General features: G+C 42.4%; 1 protein-coding gene across 1 annotated transcript; it reads left to right on the top strand.

Moving 5' to 3' along the window:
- Positions 1–44: 44 nt before the first annotated feature.
- Positions 45–15,257, top strand: LOC119650779 (methenyltetrahydrofolate synthase domain-containing protein). Its single transcript, XM_038053887.1, has 9 exons — positions 45–544; positions 5,932–6,105; positions 6,203–6,403; positions 6,479–6,654; positions 7,208–7,398; positions 7,457–7,586; positions 7,647–7,712; positions 13,272–13,446; positions 13,516–15,257. The coding sequence occupies exons 1-9, from the start codon at positions 424–426 to the stop codon at positions 13,728–13,730; spliced, it is 1,449 nt and encodes a 482-aa protein (XP_037909815.1). The 5' UTR covers positions 45–423; the 3' UTR covers positions 13,731–15,257.
- The last annotated feature ends 4,466 nt before the right edge of the window (positions 15,258–19,723 follow it).

Below are 19,723 nucleotides of genomic sequence, written 5' to 3'. Positions count from 1 at the left end.
CTGACGCGACGCATCGTATTCCCTCCGCTTGCGAGCCACAAACATTCGCACTGCTCCGTACGCTTTCCGCACTTCTCTGTTCTGTTCACACTTTCGCACAGTGGATGGACGGATTTTGGTTCGACTCGTGATTGAGTGTACGGAGCGAACGGTGTCCGGTGGAGGAGGCAGCAGAAAACGGCAGCGCAGCGAACGGAGATCCTCACTTCTTCTATTTTTACTTCTGACGCGAGAATAGCCTCTGTACCGCTGGCGGTGATCGGAAGACGAGATTTTTGGTTTGGTCAGCTTCTGTGGCGGCGAAGAATTCGACAAGGAAAAGTAAGGTTTTCGCGCTGCAACAGAAAAGTGTGCACGGTAAAGATAGCGGCGCGAGTTAGCTGTAAATTGGTCTCCGGGTGAGCAACCAAAACAGTTAGGATCATGGAAGGTGAACAGGACAAGAAGCCGCAAGAGGGTTCCGAGGCGACGAAAACAGCACCAGCTGCAGCGGCAGCGCCAGCAAATGGATCGCCAGTGGTCGCGGCCGAGGCGACATCAACAAGTAAGTAAATCATCTTTTTAGGCATTCCTAGATATCCCTTTAGGCAGTGCCGAGCATGCGAGGCGGTTTCCGCGGAACTCGTGGTGAACGGGATATCCACCGGGACCTGCAAAAGAAAGGTGTTCCGCCCCACGGACGGCGGGATGAATGATGGCTGACGGTAGTGACGGTCGCGCGGGGTCAGTGACCATTAACAGCGGGCAAAAAAGTAAAATTTCGGCTGAAAATCGGCTAATGAAATCGCTGCAGTTTGGCGTGTTCGGCTGCCAGGCATTCTCGTAGCAAAGAAGCACCGAGCGAAGTAAAAGTGCCGACAAATAAGCGAATTAAATGGTCGTACTTCGCGCGCGCCTACTTCACAATTTTCTGTGGTGATTCATAGACGACTGGTCGCGGTGTTGGAGTGATTGTACATACGAAATTGGTTTTCTTGTCTTGATTTGAATGAACGGAACGATGCGGGAATATTTTCGCTGTTGGAGGAAAGTTATCTATGTCGTTAGGCGGCGCGGCGATAATTTGGGTCTCTATGCCATCGCTGGATGCTACGAGAAGCTCGCCGTGGCTGCGAAGAATGCAAATGAACTATAATTGTTCATGGAACGAGCTGCAGGCTCCCAATTGCATCACAGTCAATAATATTAATTTTTTGTCTCTGTAAAAGCTTTTTGTGATGCGCTCCCACAATTCTATTTCATCGAGTCACTCTTTCGTCGAGTGACCAGTGAAATTGGGAAATGCGTGGCCACTATGTGCCTTGTACGAGGATGTTCCACGGTTTCTTCTAGTGTTCGCACGTGATCATTTAAATGAGTCGTTTTCTTGCATTTTTTATTTTATGGTTTTCCTTGTTTTCGGTTCCTCCACCTTTGGCTCTGATGAGGTATTGAGAGTTTCCCAAGACGGACTGATTTGAATGTCTTTTCGTGCTCCCAGTTGAAAATCGTAGGAACAAGGCTTTCCTAAATTTCCGGGCATCGTTATAATTCTAATGAACGACTTTGCCCTTTCAGAAACTTTGACAGTCTTGGAGGCATTACGTTCGACTGAAAACCAAGTCATCTTTGGTTATGGAAATCGCGAGAACTAATTATAAAAATGCATTCTGTCTTTTGGGGAAATATTGTTCTTACCCATTGTTGTTGCGCCTATAACATTGAGGAAGTGGGTACATATACTGTTTCATTTTTATTATTGTCTCACTTAATGGTATGCAACTGATAAGCGAGACAGCATAAAACCAAACACAAATATCCGAACTGCGATTCCAATCCGAGATAACGAGAACGGAGGTGCGTGCATGCGACACGCAAGATATTCGCTCCGCCACAACACTCCACCCCCAGTTGAAACCAAAGGGGGGTTTCAGCGGCTGCGGCAAGTCAAAACGGACGTGTCGTGCGTCTCGTCCTTTTCGCGTTTTCCTGCTGGACGCAGGGCTTTAGTCGAGCCAAGGAGACCCGTTTGACCGTGCCAACGACGTTGAGGCTATAATTATGTCGGTCCCACTCGAAGACTTCGAAGGTGGCTGCAGCGGCTTCCGAGGAGCGTTCGTCCTAATTAGGACAGTACAGGATTTGAGATCCCTGGGCACGTCAGCCACGGGTTTTGTATGGTTGGTCCTTGAGGTGACGCAGCACACCGCTAGCGTTGAGTCTCGACATGATGTCGAGAATAGGGTCGCTGCTGAGTTTCATGTTCTCCTCGTATACCATCTACGAAGGTGACGCAAATTCTTTTCGTTTGACTGTCCGGAGGTCAAGTAGAACGAGTGGCAGGACCTGCGATCACGAACGGTCGTCTTGGGCCATTATAGCGGCTATCAGCGCCCTGTGCCATATTTCGAACATCCCATTGGACTGTGGGTGGTACGCGGTCGTTCGGTGGCGTTCAAAGTCGAGGAGTTTGCCCAATTCTGAGAAAAGGAAGGACCCAAATTGCATTGCCTGGTTGGTGATTTTAATTGCCGGCACATCAAAGCGTGGAATCGATTCTCGACAGAGGGCCTCTGCACAAGATTGCGTAATGTCTTTCAGAGGTATTGCCTTGGGCCACTGCGTGAACCTACCGATGATTGTAAGGCATACCTGAAACCGTGCGTGTCTCGCAAGGGTTAATGACGTCGAAGTGGATTGTGTGGAAAGGCTTGGTGGATCGAGGGAACACTCCTACCTCTTTCATCCCTTGCTTTGTAGCTTTTCACTTCTGGCATGCGATGCAGTGTCTGGCCCAAGAATTAATGTCCATGTTTATGGACAGCCAGAAATACTTCGCGGTGACTAATTGATTCGTTGTTCGGATGCCTGGCTGCACCAGATTGTGAACGGCATGAAAGACCTCCTTTCGGAAACTGGTCGGAATATGGTCCCATGTCTGAGGTTTCGCAGTATATGCTGGATGTTGAACCAAAGATAGGAATTTCCCTAAAAGTGAATTTGGAGTTGGTGCTCAAGCTCCGAAGAACTGCGTCGATTGCCTTTGGTTTTCGGCCAGGGCAAGCAGGCTTTAAAGATCGATTGACGGTGGGCAGCCTTGGGCAAGAAGCGATCTGAGATCCTAAACAGTTTTTGAAATGGGAAAGCTCGAAATCGCTTGCACCTTGGCTGGATCCCGTCGGATGCTTTCAGGGGTAACAGGTGTTCGGGCAATCTCATCTACAATTGCAAGAATTTGCATTTTTCTACGTAAAGAACTAGACCGGCCTTAAGGAGACGTTGAAATTTACATTCGAGTTCTCCTAAATGTCCGCACCCAGAGGAGGACGCGACTAGAAAATCATACAAATATACGAAAAAGAAGTGGAGGTTTTGCAGCACAGAGTGGATGAATTTTTGAAAGGTTTGCACCGCGTTGAAAAGTCCAAAAGTCATCCTAGTGAACTCGAAGAGTCGGAAAGGTGTGCATATTGCAGTTTTCGGAATATCTTCGGGAGCTACATTGATTTGATGGTATCATAGTCATCATCATCAACGACGCAATAACCGGCATCCAATCTAGGCCTGCCTTAATAAGGTTCAGATATCCTGGTTTTGCGCCGAGGTCCACCAATTTGATATCCCTAAAAGCTGTCTGGCGTCCCTACGTCATCGCTACATCTCAGGCAGGGTCTGCCTCGTCTTCTTTTTCTACTTTATAGACTTTCCGGGCTGGATCATCCTCATCCATACGGATTAAGTGACCCGCCCACCGTAACCTATTGAGCTGGATTTTATCCACAACCTGACGGTCATTGTATCGCTTATAGATTTCGTCGTTATGTAGGCTACGGAATCGTCTATCCTCATGTAGGAGGCCAAAAGTTCTTGACAGAAGTTTTCTCTCGAATGCGGTCAAGAGTTCAAAATTTTTCTTGCTAAGAAGTCTCCGAGGAATACATGAGGACTGGCAAGATGCTTTGATCCAATCGGCGTTTCGAGTGGAACAGTTTTTGTAAGCATCATGCTTTCGCGGTTGTGGTCCACGGAACCTTCATCCTTGTGCAAGCACCCAAGTTGCAAAATATATGACTTGCGGTTTCGTTCAGGGCAGAGGCAACTCATCAGACGCTACCTCACCTCTGCCCTGGGAGCAGCGTGGGCGAAGTGGTTACAAGGTTAGGGTTAGGCCTAAAAAAATTTACAAGGCGGTTTTGTGTTCAATATAATTCATAAACATGTCGTGTTTTTGAATTAATATAAGGAAGGAAATTCCAGCTTGTAACCACTTCGGCCGAGGGCAGAGGTGAGGCAGCGTCTGTTGAGTTGCCTTTGCCCGAAACCGCAAGTCAAATATTGAACAAATATTGAGAATTGCGTTATGAAATTGCTTCCCGCATTAACGCAAGCTGGATGAAGTGGCGTTCCACAACTGGTGTTCCTTGTGATGGACATATCAACGAACGTCTCAAATCTAAAATTTACCGCAATTTCGTCCGTCCTGTCGCTCTCTATTGTTCTGAGTATTGGCCGACTATAAAAAACAATGATCGGCGTCTTGCGGTAATGGAGCCGAAGATGTTGCGTTGGACTAATGACGATACCCGCGAACGATATAGTGTTGCATCGATCGTGGAAAAATTGCGAGAGAAGCGTGTTCGATGGTATGGTCACATAATTCGGGCGAGAATTCATTTACCAAGATTGGTCTGAACATCGAAGTCGATGGTAAGCGACCAATAGGCCGGAAACGACCGTGGCTTGATAAGTGGATGGCGACTTAAAAGCCTTGCGATTGCATCCAGATCAGGCCTTTGTTAGAACCAAATGGTGAAACCGACCACGACGAGCCGACCCGACTTGTGAATGGGAGAAAGGCTGAAGAAAAACAAGAAGTCAATTCCTTTGTTGGAAACTTAATTTTGAGCAGAATACTCGTGAAAATGATCGTATTTTTGCCGTGATTGTAAAATGTTATTTCTGCTTTCTATTATCGTGTAGGCCATCCATCAGGCCGATAACTGACATGTTTAATATAAACAAGACGACAAAAACAATTTTTGTTGCATGCCCTGCAACATTGGAACCATTCAGAAGCCGTGCTTCGATTAACAACACAATGACAATTGCTCTACTGTCAATTTATCACCAGTCCAGCCAGACTGCCAGTTCAACAAAAAAATGTACATCATTGCATAAGGTGATTGCCATAGATCAACCTTACACGATCAGTTTGCCACAATTTTGTGATTGTGACTGTCGCGCAACTTTAAGCCTATGGAAATCATTAGGATACCAACTGGTTTTAAGAAAACGTCTCCTAGGTTTAAAACTACATAAGTTCAAGCCTAAAAATGTATGCTTATTTCCTGGAAAATAGAAATTAACATACAAAAAATGCATTGTAAACTGAAACAGGAACTTTGCTGCTTTATTATTCAAGAGATATACGTCGAAATGACGTACGGTGAAGTGTGTGTTATAAGGTCCTGTATTTTTTGTTCTATGAAAATTTCATCAGCACATAAAATGCAACAGCTTTTGAGTCCTCTCGCATTTAGCAGCAGCTATTTTTAATTGTTTAAAAATCTCAAAAACTGGCATTATCCTGTTCAAAGCAAGCGGCAATTCCGGCAATTTTCTTTGGAGTTTTAATAGCTCACAGCTCACTGTGCATTAAATTTTGTATAATCATGTTAGCATTTTGTTTTTTTTTCATTGTGCCGAAATAAGAATATGACCTTCATTCGCCATTCCATAAAAAGTAACATCGCCCCACGGATCATACGAACTGTCCGTACAGAGAAGCGATTATCATACAATATATCTACAATAAAAATTAAATCCCTCCAAAGAAGATTTGTGTCCATACGAGAGTATAAATAACAATCACGAGGGTTTAATCGAACCATTTTCTATAGAAGGATCTTACAATCAAGTGTTATCAATTCAAAATGGTTTGTGTAATTGCAGCACAAGGCGAGGAAGTTCTCACGAAGCGCGCGATTCGTGTAAAAACATGGAGGAAAATCCAGGAGGAGAAATGCGCGGTACCATACACCAGGATTTTCAACCGCATTCCCGATTTTATAGGAACTGACAAGGCAGCAGCACTTCTAGCTGATACTCAGGAATTTAAAGATGCCAGTAAGTAGAAAATTTGCTTTCATACATTCCAGTTCGTGGAGAATAGCCTTATCGAAGGAGTACTTAATTGGTATTAATAGATTTTTCTAATAACTAGAAAACATCAAAGTAAACATCGATCGGGCTCAGGATCCCGTCAAAATGCAAGCGATCAACTGTGGTAAAAACTTGTACCTGTCCTCTGGAAGACATTCAAAGGCAATCTACACTAAAATTGATTGTGCACCTGATGCTGACGAGAAGCAGAAATCCAAGGTTATCAAAATTCAACGACTAAAAGAAGGACGTAATGACATAGGTGGGTTTACAAGATCTATTAACAAGAACTTCATCAACATTGGCATTGAAACTAATCATTTTTTTCCCGTTTCAGATTTGGAAAATAAAGTGAAATTAGACATGGTTGTCGTCGGATCTGTTGCCGTATCACGGGATGGATATAGAATTGGACGCGGTAACGGTTTTGTCGACTTGGAGATAGCCATCTACTTGCACTTGGGGATTGTAACACCAGAAACAGTTATTGTAACAGTCGTACATGATATTCAGGTAGGTTTCAAGAGTCACAATCTAACCTGATAGTTGTGAGTCTGTAGCTTTTCCTCATAAGAGCTGAAGTTTTACGTTTGCATGTCTTCAACATAATTTCGCTCGTATAGTTCCTTGTAACTAGACTTGTTGGTTTGCAATATTTAAATTTGAGGAGAGCATTATTTTGTAACTTATCTTTGCATTGGTAATCTACTTACCAAATATTCGCGAGCGTTGGGAGAGTACCGGTCAACGGTCAGCGATTAGTCCACAATCGTATCAAGTGTCGTAGCATTTTTTGTTTGAATGGCTTATCTGAAGTTTTATCAGCACATTGTTTGAATTACTGGGAAATGCTTGAGATATAATTGCGATTGCGACCTCGTATGTAAACACAAAATTCTTTACAAGGACAGAAATAAGTTGAGTTTGGCAAAATACAAAGTTTTTACTCCATTTCTTTTGTGAACTTCCTAATCGTAATGACATTACATGAGTGCATTCTGTTTTAATAGTTGTATTTGCATCTGTCGCTTCACTTTTACTCAAATGTGAAATGTTTTTATTTCAGGTCTCCGATACATTGCCAACGGCTCTTTTCCAAAGGTTTGATGTACCAGTTGATATTATAGTTACACCTACCGAAGTGATTCGTGTCGCAAAACGTCTACCACGTCCAACTGGGCTGTTCTGGGAGCTTCTTTCTGAAAGGCGTCTCAAAATTGTCCCCGTCTTGCAAATTATCAAGGAAAACGAAGAAAAGTTGGTTTTCTAGTCATATTCGTTATATTCGTATTATTTATATTTCTGCACCTTCTAGATCGGGTAAAACGATCAACTTGAAGGGTGAGGATACAGATGTTGAAACCAATGCACGACCGCAAAGACCAAGACGACGTGCCTATAAATCACGAAATATACGCAATCGGACTAAAATGAATTCTGAAAATGTAAATCCTCAAGGTGGAGATGGCTAATTCATTAAGCTAATTTTTGTTTTACTTTTATAGCAAGAAAACGTGACACCTAGGTCGGATAGGAGAAGGCGATTCGGTGGAAGGCCAAGGAAACCGAGGGTGAGTGGTTTTTGTTTAGGATTCATTCAATATTATGGTGGTACTCACTTATTCATTCGATATCTTCAGATAGGGATCCTAGAGTTCAACACGTTAGGTATTTTATAAAACATTTCCTATCTCACAAGACTGCGGAAAAATCAATTTACGCAAAGTTATTCTCCGTAAGCCATTGGAGGGTATAGTATATAGGTGCTAGGCCAAATGAAAATCAAAGGGCGTGCAAATACCGGCAATTTTTAATTTAGGCTAATAGCACTTGGCAGAACTGGCTGTTTTTGTTTTTTATCACCTTAACTGACATATTGCCTGGCTTCTGTTTTCATCAATCACTCAACGTCCAGAGCAGGGGCAACTCATTAGACGCTGCCTCGCCTCTGCCCTGGGAGGAGTGTGGTTAAAGTGGTTACCAGATGTTGTTCGTTCTATTATATTAATCCTCTACACGGGTGTTAGCGCAAAGTACTAGCCTATGGACCAGAAAAAAGGGGGAACAAGTTTCTTTCGAATTGGTCCAAGCAAGAATTGATAGTTTGTTGAGTAAAGAGTTTGTTTGAAATTTTGCGTTGCTAACAAAATTTACAAAAAGCCTTTGGGAAGTGTGCTATATCAAAAACTCGGAGGTTAAAAGTGGCCGTAGAGTGGTAGAGGATTTGCCTGGTTCCTGACGCGAATTCAGGTCAAACACCGAGGAAAACGTCAAACGAGTGAGAAATGGCCTCGAAAGTCGCTATAACAGCCTAAAATAGATTACGCTCAGCACATTGTGGTGGAAATTTTGGGTATGAGAGGTGTTGCATTCCGGGTCGTTCCAAAAGGCCTTGAATTTCGTGCAAAAACATCATCGTAGGATGGTTGCTGAAGACATGATTTCTGAAACGAATAATGAATGAGCCGAATCATTACACGTATAATTACTGATGATTGGATGTGGGCTTACGGTTTGATATCGAAACAAGTCAACAATCGTCTGAGTGGCGCTTGGAAAAAGCAGAATGCGACGAGAGAGCTAAAGGACATCGCCCTACCAGAGGTGCATTGACGAGTATGTGAAACGCTGGCACACGTGGTCCTTCAAGACGACTTCTTGCAGGAGATTCGTTTCTCGGCGCATTGCTTCAATTTGCATAGTGGAACAAATGCATTGTGCACTTTCGACGTTCGTCAATACCTTGCCTGTGAAGAATTCTGCGCATCTTTTTGATGCTGTTGGGTGTTGTGTATGTCATGCATGGGATGGGGAAACATACTCAAGAAGACCATCTATCCATCTAGCTAACTCATACTTAACCGAGTATATGCAATGACATTCTTACTTCAGATGAATTTTATTTTGAAAGAGATATAAATTTTCTTTTGTTTTATTTGTAAATTCCCGGCACTTTTTCATCATATGGTATTTATTAGTTCCGAAATATATTTCAGCGAACATTGTTTGCTAGTAAAAGTTAGGCTGCTAGTACCAGGTAGGCTAAGTTTAACAGAGGTGAAATGAGAACCGAGGACGATGCAAGCAGTGGATGCCCTAAAGAGGCGAAAACACGCAAAAAGTCTACAAAATAATTTTGAGGGACCGCAAAGTGAAGTTGATCTAGATAGCTCTAAAGATATCAAAGAAACGTGTAGGACATATCGTGCATGAATGTTTGGGTATGGGAAAGCTCTGTTCAAAGAGGTTGCCGTCGAAGCATATAATTGACCAAAAACGAGTTGATGATTTTAAGCACTGTTTGAAGCTCTTCCTCCATAAAAAACTCGAATTTATGGGTCAATATGTGACAATGGACACCGGAATCAAACTGCTCGTCATCTGAGTGGACTACACGTGGTGACCAACTGCAAAGCGTGCAAAGACTAACAGTCGGCTGGCAAGGCTATAGGATCAGTATTTTGGGATGCGCATGGTATAATATTCATTGAATATCTTGAGAAGGGAAAAACCATCAACTATTACATAGCGTTATTGGAGCGTTTGAGGGATGAAATCGCGGAAAAATGACCCCATTTGAAGAAAAAGTATTTCATCAACACAATGCACCTGTGTCAGAAATCAATGAAAACGATGGTAAAATTGCATGAATTCGAATTGCTTCCGCATCCACCGTATTGTCCAGATCTGGCCACCAGAGACCTTTTCCTGTTCTTAAACCTCTGGAGAGTAATATAATAATAATCGTTGGCGCAAAATCCATATTAGATCACGGTCTTGAAGTGTGTTAGAGTACTTGATTTAAGACCGTAATCGTCGAAACTAAGGCCTATTTGGAGCAGCGAATCTCTCGCTTTTAGCCGTCTGAAGACCAAATATAACTAGCAAAACTTACACGACCAAAAAGGGAGTCGTTTTGGGTCATTAGAGAGACCTTCAGCGTCTTGTGCCATCTTCCTAGCATTCCATTGGCCTGTGGGTGTCATGCGGTTGACTGGTGGTGGCGTTTGAAAATTTGAGAAAAGGAGATTAACTTAAGTGCATTCTGTATGAATCTATTGTTGATTGTGAGGAATATTTGAAAGTGTGTGAGTTTCGCAGAGAATCAAATATATTGAGCTGGATTTTGTGGAAACGCTCCTTACATGCTTCGCAGTCTCGCGCTTCTGATATGCCATGCACTATTTAGATCAAGAATACCTGTCTTTCTTCATGGACAGCCGAATGTCTGGGTGTGCTAGATTTTGAATGGCATCAAATACTTAGCGGAAATCAGCCGGAATATATAGCCTTGATCCGTTGTTTGAGCTCTTGCAGATACTGGATGTTGAGCGGAAGATACCTACCTACTGTGCCTCCGCGATTTTCGGAAAATCAACGTTGGTGGGGATCTTGACCTCTGCAACACGTGGCAAGGGGTCACCAACTTCGTTATCTTTCCCAGACACGTGTTGAATGTCTGAAGTGATCTGGCTGTAAAGCTCAAGTGCTGGAGTTGGCGAGAAGACGCCTTGTCGGGCTTGTTTCAAAGCAAACGTGAGTGGCTTATAATCCATGAACACTGTGAATGGCTTGCTTTCAAGAGAATGCAGAAAGTTGCCATTTCTTTGGTTGACCCGTTCTCAGAAATTACCCAACTCAAAAATCTGAAAAAATCACGAAGCTGCCACCATACAATGCCTAGGCTTCAAAATACCCTCCACACCGATATGCAAGTTAATTATAGTGTATTACTATATTTATTATCATATTTTTTAGAAATTGACTGGAAAATCCTGGGCTAATGATATAGAACGTGATGCTACCGGCGGGAATGGCACTCTTAACAAAATTTTAATAATTGAAAATCGCCTTTTTTTGTGCAAATTTATTGCAGTCTAAGACTGAATGAGACTAAAATGATATGCTACGCCCGCAAAGATTGAAGCTTCATCAAAGTGCTCGGTCGACACGTTCTTGCATGTCTTTGTGCTAGTCACGCATCGGAATAGACACGTTAACTTTGTAGTAATGAAGCGTGAGGGGTCAAAGTGCCCAAAGGACCACCCTACATTCCCGAACCTGGCTAGCACAGAGGCGTGCAAGAACATGTCGACCGAGCACTTTGAAACTCCATCAATCTTTGCGGGCGAACCCTCACGTTCATTTTCGCCAATTTTTTTTTTGTTTCTGGGATAGCTCTGCCCTCTAGGTCGTTGTCGGCCACGTAGGTGGATCGTCTGATCATCCTACCCATTTAAGTTCATTACAGTGCTTACGATGCACCTCCTTGTCAAGGGCTACCCGCCGTAGAGCAAAACGGACTGCGTTGCTCCTGGTAGATATAGGGCCTCCAACATTCCCCATTAACTGACTCAAGGCAGAGACTCCAGCTGTAGCCCTGCCTGCCGCTGCCTTGATTTGTTCGAAGAAGCTTATCTTCAACATCAACAGCTGGTTTTGTCTCTATAGTCAATTCGCCGATCGATATGGGACGCAGAGTCTGGATTCTCCTTCTGGTCAGGATGACTACATCGGTTTTTTCCAGCGCACGGTTTACTCGTCGCATCAATATGTTAGGTCTGCTTTGTGCCTGTTCAATAGTGCGTCCGGCAACAAGCGCCGCAGCGTCATCTGCATAAATTCCAGAGGTCCGGTCCTAGGATGGATTGACTTTCATCCTCATCTGGCTCTCTAGTGTCTTATAGAGCAGATAGCGGTCTTTCAGATAATTGCTTAATATCCGGAAGAGATAGCTCGGCACGTGGAATGAGTTTCTTAGCATATCTGTCCATCTTACGAAATTGAAGTCATTTCTGACATCCAACCTTATGAGGAGCACTATCTGTCGCGATCGGCTCGATGCATCACATCGACGACCTCCACAACAGCGTCCACCGTGGATCTCCCTGCTCTGAACACGAACTGCCTTGGGGATAAGTACCCGGCAGCATGGATCGCTTCAGTGAGTCTATTCCTGATGAGCTTCTCCAGCACTTTCCCGGTCGTGTCAAGCATACACAGCGGTCTGTATGCAGATGGCAGGTCAGGGTCTCCTTTTCTTTCGCCACCTTTAGCCACAAAGAAAATGAACGCCTTGAACAAAAGGTGGAATACCAGTTTGGAAACTTCCGCTGGGATGCCATCTGGACCTGGCGACAACTGCTTCTTCGAGCTTATTATTGTGAAAAGGGGGCAGTTCTGAACGCTTTGCGCGCTGTTGACATCAACCCGTACGGGATGTCTGGGGAATAATGCCCGTACAATGTGGTCTATTTGTTCGATACTTACAGGGTTTCCACAAAGCCCTGATTTTCCGAGTGAGAGGTTTATAGACAAGTCCCCACGGGTCCTCATTTAACTCGTCCACCAGGGCATGGAGGACTCACATGTTGTCGTTATTAGGTTCATCACTGAATTTGCGATCATCTCCGAAGTGCCCTGCAGCGCGACTCTACCTATTCCAAGAGCTTCGATGAACTTCTCGATGTTCGCCCTGCACACCGGCAAGTAGCGTCAACCACTTCTAAAGCGATGTGCTGCTGGTCACTCGCCGAGAAGTCCTCCCGTCCACCGATAGTGCCAGAGCTTAGGACGCGTCGTGGATCCGGTATTTAGAACTACGAGCCCACTTCTTGTCGACATTTCCAGGATTCGTTTTCCTTGAAGGGTGGCTGAGGCATGCCCCATTCAAGGGCCCTATTATTAAAGTCACCATCTGCCCAGGATTCACCTCTCCGTACCCGAGACTGCGTCCTCCAGAGCGTAGCAACTCGTGAGCGATTGCACTCTGGTGCATGGCTATGTGGAAATGAGGCAAGTGTGTGTACTCTTAATATTTTTACATGGAGGAAATACACAAATAATGCCTGAAGTGCCGAGCTTCTGGTTTTCGAGATTGAATTTCAGTTCGTTTGTGTTTCTGAATTCCTCGAAATATTCTGTATTCTCCTTAAGCGAAGCTGCAGCAAAAGCTTCGATGTTTCATTTTGTTGCTTTGCCAGATATTACTGCATTCTAGGTAGATTTGAGGGTTAGCAGCATAAATGTTGTTTTACACAGGCACATTAAGTCGCAAATTATAGAGTATTTATTTTATCTTCAAATGGTGCCTTCAATTTGACCCGATTTTTAAAATATTTTTGCTTTAGTCTGATGGTGAACAGTCTTCCGAGAACAAGGAAAACAACCAACCGGTCCGACGAAAGCGGAACAATAGAGACTTTTGCATTAAAGTTTCGAATATTGCGAAGTGTGTACGAATCAAGGACTTGAAAGCAGAATTACGAAAACGCAATTGTAATCCAATCTACATTTCATGGAAAGGTGAGTAATCTACTTTTTTCCCCCACCAGCCAGTTTTTATTCTAAGAGATCAATTTCAAAATTCGTTAGGTGCTTTTGGTCGCTGCTACCTGCATTTCGCCAAGCGCAAGGACAAGGAGCGTGAAGCGGAAATCGAAGAGGTTTTGAAATCTTTGAACGATCTGTCTTTGACAGTGCAAATGACTGGCGAAGAGCAGGAAAAAACGATCCAACTCGGAGTAGAGTTATTGAAGATTGACGAGGAGAAAAATCGCCTGGAGGCGGTTAACAGTTCGACTGTGTAGTTTCGTTATTTGCGGAAAAAGCAGCTAAAACGCAAACCAAGTGAATTGTCGACGGTTCTAGTAATCTCATAGAAGATTAATTATGCAAATGAGTTTACACTAATTAAAATGGACTACGTTTAGGAACTTCTTAAAATTATTACTACAACGGTCGAAAACTACTATAGTTAACAGTGAGTAACAAAAATGTGCGATTGGAAAACAAGAGACACATGGTTTCAATCACGGAATGAAATTTTATTGACACAAATGTTTTGTCGGCGAATTCGACGGGTTTTATACTTTACCAAGGGTTAATTTCATTTCTTAATCAATGATTGTGTGTTCGAGGAGATCGTTTCGTTTTTTCATCCTAAAAGAATATTTGTGAAAAAAACGCGCAATGGTAGACTAGATTGCTGCTTTATAATATTTGAGAAAACGTTTACTAATTTTTGAATTTTTGAATATTGCGGCAACGTTTTGTTGATGCACTTTACGCGTCGAGTTCCTGCCAAGCGATAAGTTTCTGTTTACCTCATTTATTTTGCTGCAGAACATCACAAAATGCTCATTTGAATCGTTCATTTCCATTTCGTTGCAATATCGTTGGAGTAGTAGGATCGGATGCTGGATTTCTTGGTGTGGGTAATCGCAACCGAGTGGCTGTTCGAGGAAAAACCTTTACCATCTAAAATAGATTAAATACATTTTACATTTTGAATTGTATTTCATAGAACGCATCAATGCTTTGAAAGCACGTTTTTAATTCCTTTTCTGTGTATTTAAACTCTATTTTATGTTTTTGCTTGCTAATCATTTCGCTGTTCACCATTCTCCTTTTGCTTCGAGAACAGTTTCAAGCGATAATCGAAATTTAAATGAAAAATCGTAAAAAAAAACTGAAGCTTTAACGGGGTAGTATTTTGAAGTAATCGTGCAAATAGATCATTTTTACCATAATAAAACAGGAAAAAAATTATAAAAACATCTATGTATTAAGGGTAACCTTTTTCCAGTTTCACATATAGCATACAGTGCATCTGTGGGTTTCCCTCTTTGTTTTTTCTTTGCTTAGTTTTCTGATTTGAGCTGCCTCATTATCAGGAGACGAGGTGAAAAGTCTGAAACTTGAGGAAATCCATGGATTCATTTCCAAAACTGTTTAAAAAAATGCAATAATGGAATTTGCATAGTAATATAAACGATTTTTACACAAAAAGAATAAGACAAAGAAGCCTTATCGTCGAGAACAAAGTGCATTTAACGAGGAATAGTTGAGAATTGACCATTTTTTTATATTTTAAAAATGAAAGAAATTAATGAATTTTCCAAATGCGTCTCCTTGGATAAGACTGCTTAAGACTTCTTTCTCTTACGAGATTTTATTTACAAGAAAAATATATTTTATACGAAATAACTATATATTATATATAAATGGATGTCGTTCATATATTTATATATTTTCTTAACGGAATTTTGTAGCGAAAAGATTAATTTATGAAAAAGATATAATATATATGGATTCTGAATTTTGATATGTCGAAATGTGTGTTTTTATCTCTCACCTTGACCCCAACTATGTATTTGTGTGGCAAATTGTTTGCAATCGCAGGAACTAGTGAAAAAGAAAGGTTTGGAAGTTTATTACGCGAATATCTACATACAGCTGAAGAACTTACAATTTCCAATTAATTTCTGTTGCTCTAAAATGCAATCAAGCAACACGTGCCAAAAAGGCATGAGAAAGAAATTTGGAATGTGGTGCGATATAAACCTTAAATAGACTATGGTAGCTATGTGGAGTGATGTTACGGTTTCAGCTATCGTCTGGGAAGCGTCGTTGTATGTTAGGTTGTTGGAAATTTTCCGAACTCGTACGATCATCAACGGCGCAACAATCGGTATCCGGTCTAGGCCTGCCTTATTAATGAACTCTAAAACTTCCTAGCCTTGTACCAAGGACCATCAATTCGATATCTCTAAAAGTTGTTTGGTGTCCTTGTCTTGTACAGTGACAGCTATGACCCTATGGTGAGACGTTTCGAGCGGAACAGTTTTTGTAAGCTGAAATAGGCTCTGTTTGCTGCCAATAGCCGGTCTCAAAGTGGTAGTCGCCTATCTTTGTTCTTATTTGTCCAGTGCTATTTGATGTTGTTCCCTCTTTGGTCTTTGGTACTGACGTTGTCACTATATATTTCGTCTTGCTTTCGTTGATGTGCAGCTCAAGGTCCTGCTTGCCGGCTCGATCTGGATGAATGTAGATTGTGCATTTCGGGTTGTTTGGGTGTTCGTTAGCATAGGTGAGTCGTTGAATGGACTTAAAAAGGATGGTGTCTCTCACATTCACCTCAGCATGACAGATCACTTTTTCCAGGGCCAGGTCAGGGTCAGTCTAGTCGATCAGTTTCGTCGGGATAACGGATTTTCTCATGGCTGTGTACAGTTTTACCCTGGCTATGCTATCATAAGCGGTCTTGAAGTCGATGAAAAGATACAACTGATGGTCATACATATCAATCTGATCTGTTATTGATTTGCCTGGAGTCTCTTTGGTATGGGCGGATGATGTAGTATTCTTTTTTATTATATTTACCAAATGTAGATCGTCAGTACCTTAGTACTTTTTCCACTTTTCAGTATTTTTTAAGTTAAATAGGAACTTTTCAACAGCAACTGTGACGAAATTAATATTTGGCAATATTACGTTTTTGTGAATGCTGCATGTCGTCACTTTGCGAAAATTCCTGTAAAATCGCAACAACAAAGTAGCAATTTCGATGGGTGTAGCCCATCATATCATAAAAGGTATAAAATAACACACTTGTTGGGGATGAAAAGGGACGACCCACAACGGAAGTTTACAGTTCGAAAATAACGCGACCGTCGTTCGCAATTCACATAAAAGTCTGTTAAAAGTGCCACAACATTGGGAGAAGTTGCGAATAGAGATGGGTAAGTGATGTATGTAATATTACAAAATTGATATCACCGAAACATCACCGCATTACCAAGCATCATCCTAATATCTAGCATCATCCCATTACCTAGCGTCATCCCATTACCAAGCATCGTCGCATTACAAAGGGACGTTATAATATAGCATCACCTAACATTGGCGCTCTTCGTAGTATAAGTCGTGGCGGCAGTTGTCGATGCCGACGCCGGTTTTCTTAAGGTTGGCTCCAGACTGGCTTTGGTCTGGTATCGTGCTGACTTTTGTACTGGTTTCGGGCCGGCTTTGCGCTGGCCGAATTTTGGACTGACTTTGGGTTGGCTTTTGGGATATTTTCCGATTGGCTTTGGGCTTGCTTTAGGTTGGCTTCGGGCTGGTTTCGTGCTAATTTTTTGATTGTTTCTGGTTGGCTCTGGATCTGCTTTAGGTAGGCTTCGGGCTGGTTTTTGAATTAGTTTCGGGCTGCCTTTGGTCTAGAAAATGATTTCGGGTGCATGGTCGTTAAATTATAGATTGTAATTTTATGGATTAGAATAAACGTCGGCTGCTGTGTGGCGTCGGTCTAAGTACAAGTGGTACAAGTGGTCAAGGTGATCGTCGAGTGCTGATATCGACTATCAGTTGCGAATCTCGGCCAGATTTGATGTGAATAGGTGATTTTGATTTTGTGTGTGATAGGCAAACTTCAATTATACCAAGCGGAGATAACATCTAAGTAAAGGAATGCTCTAAGGGATTAAAACTCAGCACCATCTCGGTTGTTAGTAAATATTTTTTATTTGATATATGGGTGTATACACCCGGCATCGTAGAACGAAACAAGTTGTTCCCAAAATATCAATATATATCGAATAAAACGTCACTACTAGCAACGGAGGCGATGTTGAGTTTTCATTCCTTAAACCCTTTTGCTAGAAGCAGCGCGAACACGTACTGATTATGAAAGTAATGCTCATTCGCAGAAATCAGGATTTCCCGTTCTTCGCATGTGAAAATATTGTATTATCTATTATTTTATATCCTTATAGGATCTTCTATTTTTTTCTCCTTTTGCATGAAAGTTACGTCCCTTTTTCAATGATACTTATTTGGCACTGTCGTATACTTTACGTTTTGTACGTAATAAATGCATGCCAAATTATTCAAGTAATAGTAATATTTAGTATTATGATCCTGCCGAACGTTAATTTTTAATGTTAATGATATAAGATCATATGTACGGTTAAGGTAATGAATGGTGACGTTTTTACTTTGTAATATCACTTTTTTCAAAAAGTGATATGATATCACATTACTTACCAAGGTAATACTTTGCGCACCTCTAATTGCGACTTGCACGAGCGGACAGGCACACTTTTAGAGCACACGGGGAGCATTGGTGGGTAGCGAAGCTTTATAGCCGCCCGACAGAAGAAAACCATTAATCTCCGAAGATAATTGAGAAGACAGTGTGCCATAAAAAATGTCGCCTTTTGGTGGTGGTTTGGTGAAAGTAAATACAACCTGTTTAAGTTTTGTCTGTAGGTCTCTGGCCTGACGAGAGGGAGTGGAAAGGGGGGATTCTCCCGGGTCTCGAGTTTTCTCGGGGGCTCAAATAAGCATCCGAATGGACTGTGGGTGGTATACGGCTGTCCGGTGGCGTTTGAAGCTGAAAAGTTTGCTTAACTTTGAGAAAAGGAAATGTTTTTTTTTGGTCAGTGATTATGATCACCAGAAATATCTCTCAGAGGTATTCAACCCACTGTGTGAGTCTATCGATGATTGTGAGGCAACACCTGTCTGTCTTGCCTTGCAAAGGGCCAATTAAATTGAGGTGGATTATGTGCAAACACTTGGTGGACGGAGGGAATATGCCTACCTTTTTTCTCACATGTTTCGTAGTTTTGTACTTTCTCTGGCCCAAGAGTTAATGTCTTTGTTCATGGCCGATTCGTTGTTCGGGTGCCTGGGTGTCGTGAAATACTTTCTTGCGGAAATTGGTCGGAATATATGCCTTTGGTCCCTTGGTTGAGGTTTCACAGGGTATATTAGATATTGAGTGAAGACAGGAAACACTCTAAATGTGTATTTGTTGGTCCTGTGGCTCTGAAGAATTGCATCGTTTTTCCACGCCTCCGTAATTGCCGGAAAATCGAGGGTGATGGGCTTCTTGAGCTCTGCAATACGTGACAAACGGTCGACAACCACGTTATCCCTTCCAGACATGTGTTGAATGTCGGAAGTGTACTGGCAGACAAAATTTAGGGAGGGGGAGATGTTGGCGAGGGGATGATTTGTTGGGCTTATGTTTCAAAGCAAAGATGAGTCGTTTATGGTCGGTGAAAACTGTAAACGGCGTATCTTCAAGAGAATATCGGAAGTGTTTTATTTCGAGATACGTGGCTACTAATTCACGATTGTTAGTGCTGTAGTTTCGCTGAGGGGATTCAATTGTTTGGAAGAGAACGTCAACGTGAACGACTTGGTTCACCTTTTGGTGAAAACATATACAGGTATGTCTGAGGCATAGAATACGCCTGCCGGTGCATCATGTTGCGGGAATGTTAGAAGTGTAGCTTGAGAATCTTAAAGGCATGGACAACCTGTTGGGACTACGCAATCAGACGGGAATCTTTGGTCTTCGGTCAAGACGGGTAAGCGGTCAGGATCGATTAACGGTGGGCAGCCTTGAGCAATAAACGTCGGTAGAAGTTTAATATGCTCAAGAACCTTCTCAGGTCATCAACTGTTTTCGAAAGCGGGAAGTTCGAAGTCGATTGGATGTTTTCAGAGTTTTTTAGGGAGCCGAGAAATCTCACCTGCGGTTGTAAAAATTTGTATTTTTCAACGTTGAGTATTAGATCGGCCTCAAGGAGGCATTGAAAAATGCGCTCAAGATCCTTTAAATGCTGGAACTCGGAGGAATCGGAACATTATTTTAATAATCGAAACAAAAGTGGAGGTTTCGTAGCACAGAGTGAATGAAGACTTGTGCTACATTGCGCAGTCCAAAAGTGATCTTAGTTAACTCAAAGAGTCCAAAAGGTGTGCATATCGCCGTTTTCAGACAGACCTTGAC

This window comes from Hermetia illucens, chromosome 3, assembly GCF_905115235.1.
Source record: "Hermetia illucens chromosome 3, iHerIll2.2.curated.20191125, whole genome shotgun sequence".
NCBI classification, from domain to species: Eukaryota; Metazoa; Arthropoda; class Insecta; order Diptera; family Stratiomyidae; genus Hermetia; species Hermetia illucens.
The sequence above is the reverse complement of the archived record's forward strand: the minus strand, read 5'-3'. Positions and strand labels throughout refer to the sequence as shown.